General features: G+C 31.6%; 1 protein-coding gene across 1 annotated transcript in view; it reads right to left on the bottom strand.

Annotated features, from left to right (window-relative positions):
* Nucleotides 1-82: 82 nt before the first annotated feature.
* The window catches only part of LOC106473916 (7-methylguanosine phosphate-specific 5'-nucleotidase-like), a gene marked incomplete at its 5' end in the record, with an annotated part of 15,847 nt that continues 11,476 nt past the window's right edge, over nucleotides 83-4,453 (bottom strand). The window contains 3 exons of the mRNA XM_013934605.2: nucleotides 83-1,946; nucleotides 2,410-2,610; nucleotides 3,616-3,778. Of these exons, the coding sequence (XP_013790059.2) occupies nucleotides 1,845-1,946; nucleotides 2,410-2,610; nucleotides 3,616-3,778 (466 nt within the window). The remainder of the gene's footprint in view (nucleotides 1,947-2,409; nucleotides 2,611-3,615; nucleotides 3,779-4,453) is intronic.

The following is a 4,453-nucleotide window of genomic DNA, read 5'->3' as shown; positions in this document are numbered from 1 at the left end:
TAACAGTGACAGTTAGTCCCTTAACATGGGTGATAGAGTGTTGCCGACTGGCTACCTTTCCTCTAGGCAGTAGTTTATTTTTACCCCCATAGCCTGTCACTGCAAGGATATTTCTCCCCAAGGTCTTTTATTACAAGGATATTTACCCCCATAGCCTGTCACTGCAAGGATATTTATCCAAAAAAGCCTCTCACTGCAAGGATATTTACCCCCATAGCCTGTCACTGTGAGGATATTTACCCCCAAAGTATTTTACAACTAGGAAGGATACTTGCCCCAAAACTTTTACACTACAAGAATATTTCTCCCCAAGGTCTTTTATTACAAGGATATTTATCTTAAAATTATTTTAATACATATTTACCTACATAACCTTTTACTCTATAAATGTATATATGTTTATATACTAGTCAACCATTCTTTGCAAAGTTTATACCTTCAGTCTTATATGTATACATACAACTTTTAAGTATTATTCAAATTACTTTCAGTCATATTTCTTTATATTAAGTTAATTGTTTCACATATATAGTTTATATTTTTATAACTAGACAAACACTTTGTGACATCTACACTTCTATGTTTTGTACCTATCTCAAAGAAGCTAATTTTAATCATTCTACTGCACTTATTAAAGGTATAACGTTCTTGTGAAATATGACATTTACTTTAAGCTGTTACCTGAACAAGTAAACTAGGGTAAAGGAAACAACACTGATTTCTCAGATTAGAAGTAACATAGTTGTAGCATAATTTCTTTCATGGATAGGCAAGCCACCAGATGGCAGCATGGACATTGAACTGTACAGATGATTCACTATAAAGAAAGTCCACGATGGATAACTTGATAACCATCTTGTACTTATCTATTAATCCCAATTAGCCTCATATCAACAATAAGCTTTCATATTTAATAAAATGTTTTGTAAATATTTATATCCTCATTCATGTAGAGAGAAGATTAGGTTTAATCAGATTTTGTCATAAAATATTTAAACAAGTTTTAAAAAAAAAAGTATTTTAGAACTAAACCAAAGACCAAGTTTATAAGTACAACGTGGTATGGCCAACTCGGGTAATAATAAAACAAGCACTAATAGTCAGTTCTTGTGCACACATAAATCACCAGTCTCCGCTGCACATAAAGTTACGTTGCAAAAAATGACTTAACTTTTTACACACACACACAGTCTTCTTTCATACATACTAGTTTTCCTCAAAGAACTTTTTTTAATATTTTCACACATTATCGAAAATAGTGTGTGACTAAAATTAGCAAAAAAAAAGAAAGAAAGCCATTAAAAGATGTAAAAAACAACATCAACAACACCATGATAGGTAGTCAAATGTTTTATCTTCTATATATATCAGATTTACCCTTGTTTGTTTGTCCACTGCAAGGAATCAAACCTTGGATTTTAGCACTGTAAGTGCAGAAACTTACCACTACACCACTGAGGGACATACATGTTTTTTTGAGATGCCTATCAGAAAGCGTTAAATCTGTTTTATTTCAAATATAAAACAACTTCTAATGAAATCGTTACTGAAATTATCAATTCTGGAGAGGTACATAAAATATGAATACTAAAATATTCTATAGGTTTTTACAATAAAAGTGATCTCTTTAAATTTCATACAGCATCTACAAAAAAGGTTTTTACATTCAGTTCCCAGCTTTCCACACTCCAGGACAAAGTCAGCACCAACAAATTTAAAAAAACTGTCCATATGTTAACATTTTCAAATAAATAAGAAACTATGTGGATCCAACACTGAAGGCAAACTACACTATCAGGACTACCAAGAATCACAGGTATTTTGTAGGACACAAATCCTGCTTCTTACAAGACTCTGGTCAATAATCCATTTACAAGATTCATGGTCTGATCATCAATCAGGACAATGTCATAACAATCTAGGTATTTTGGAAGACTCTCTTCAATCTAGGAAACAACAACAACATTTTCATTATCAGAATATTATTGAGAAAATTATTTACGTGGTTAATGTAAGCCACCTTTCTCATAAAGCATTATAAGCTAATAGGTTCCATTATCATGTAGCTTATTACCACGTTTAATGAAAAAGCAACACACTGTTGAAGAAAACACTGATATACTGGTTATAAGACAGATATAATAAAACAAGAAATACAAGTATAATCAATAACGGTAAACGTAGAAGTGACCAAAAAGTTGAAATATGAAATGTAAAAACCTATTTCTTTAAAGTTAGGTTTGGTTCTCGTAAAGAACAAAGCTATGCAATGGGCTACTCGTGCTCTGCCCATCACAGGTATTGAAACCCAATTTTGGGCATCGTAAGTCTGCAGACTTACAGCTGAAACACTGGGAGGCATTTTCTTCAAATTAAAAATAAATAAAGCAGGTTTAACGAAACCCTTACCTTGTGGTTGAGAAACCCAATACGAAGTATATTTGCACTCTGGGGAACTCCATCAGCCATCTGGGGATCTCCAAGTGAATCTCCCAACAGAATAACATTGTTGCGATGTTTCAGTTGATCGAAATAGTCGCTATTATGAATGGACGATTGACTTTTGTTGTACATGTGAATTATGTCTCCTTTAAATCCAGTAACATTTCCCTACACAAAGGTTTAGACAATAATACAGAAAACAATTGAATTATAAATGCAGCAATATATATATATATATAGGATCATTTTAAAGTGATAGACAAAACGGTCTTGAATCAAGACAAAGATTCAGTTCTAAAGTAAAACTAGTCTACCAAATAACTTTCGTTGTTCATCAGAAAAAACAGTTAGGTGGTAGTAAATAGTTCCGTAAAATTGGTATTTCATGGATAAGTTCTGTCTGCGAGAAATGTCTCTTTGCTTAATATTAACTCATTTTCAGCTCTAAAAGTGTGTTAGACCAATATAACAAAGAGCCCATTGAATAAAAGATAAGAACTGCAGTAAAATGACAGCACTTACTCTGAAGCTAAAGACAAAACACTGAAGTTCCATACAGTTATAAATATCCATATGAATTTTGTATCATTCTGTTATATTATTGTTATAATAATATTGAAGTAACTATCTTGATTATTCTATAAAAGCTGATGGCATTTAAATATTATAAAATAGTATTAATAAAATTCTGACACAAAATAAGAACCTCATGCAGTATGAAATTCTTAAAGAAATGAAAGCCATGTTTTTTTTTTGTTTTACCAAATACTCATGTAAACTTATTGTACACTCAACATTTTGTGCTATGAACCAAAACTGAAACCCACAATAAAATGGGCCAATGTTTAGCTTATAGAACCTAATCCTCTTTTGAAGGGAGTTAGTAGGTTATTAGTGGTAACACAAAGTTTCTTTAATACATACAGTCAAATCCAACATCACAGCTCGTGGTGTTTCTCACACATTCTCGGGCAATCATGTTAAAAAAACTTACACTGTCAGGTAACCTTGAGGTTTTTTTTGACAATGATGGACTATTAAACTAAGTAACAAAATCTTATTCAATTTAGTTAAGTTATATATTTTATAAAACACTATTAAGAAGAAGAATTTTTTCATTAAACAACAACAAAAGATATAGTAAGTATTATAATTCTTCTTATAAATATATACCTCTCCATCAAATTCCATGAAGTTAGCAACAAGCTCCATGTTTGGGTAGAAAGTACCAAAATGTGTTAAGACTTCTTTTACAAGGTCCCCGAGACCTGCTGAAAAGATCAGTAACGGGACTTGATTTTTGTTTAGGGTTGCAAATAAAGTCTCACAGCTTTGCCTGTAAAAATCAAATATCTCTCAGTTAAAATACCATATGTTCAGAAATGGCTTGAATTTCTTGTAAAGAAACACAAACCAATGTAACATTTTTTGTCATTAACGCTTGACAAGAACAACATGTATGCAAAAGTCGCACACCCTAGCCATAACATTTCTAAGTGCTATCTTTAGTATGATTTTACTGTAACTTTTTCTTTTCATAGAACAACTGGTTGGACTATCAAGTGTATTTTTGTGTCTATGACAAAGCTACTAAGTTATCTACTGATACCCTTAATTTATCCTTGTAATAAAAGACCTTGGGGAGAAATATCCTTGCAGTGACAGGCTATGGGGGTAAATATCCTTGTAGTAAAAGGCCTTTTAGATAAATATTCTTTGTAGGAAAAGGCTTTTGGGGTAAATATCCTTGTATTAAAAGGCTTTGTGGATAAATATCCTTGTTATAAAAGGTTTTTCTGATAAATATATTTATAGCTAAAGCAACATGGGTGTTTCTACTAGTTTATTAATTTTTTTATAAACTTCTAACTCTGTTAATAAGTATGTATATTCCATAGTGATTTGAGGCCAAAGCTGCTGAATGATTGTAAAGATCATTGCACATTGTGCCAAGAATATTTGTAAGTACTTCATAACTCATTTTCAAATATTTTCTGACAATTTACTGATG

Source organism: Limulus polyphemus, unplaced genomic scaffold (genome assembly GCF_000517525.1).
Source record: "Limulus polyphemus unplaced genomic scaffold, Limulus_polyphemus-2.1.2 Scaffold6627, whole genome shotgun sequence".
In the NCBI taxonomy this organism is placed as follows: domain Eukaryota; kingdom Metazoa; phylum Arthropoda; class Merostomata; order Xiphosura; family Limulidae; genus Limulus; species Limulus polyphemus.
Note: the sequence above shows the minus strand (reverse complement) of the source record. Positions and strands in the feature narration are given on the sequence as shown.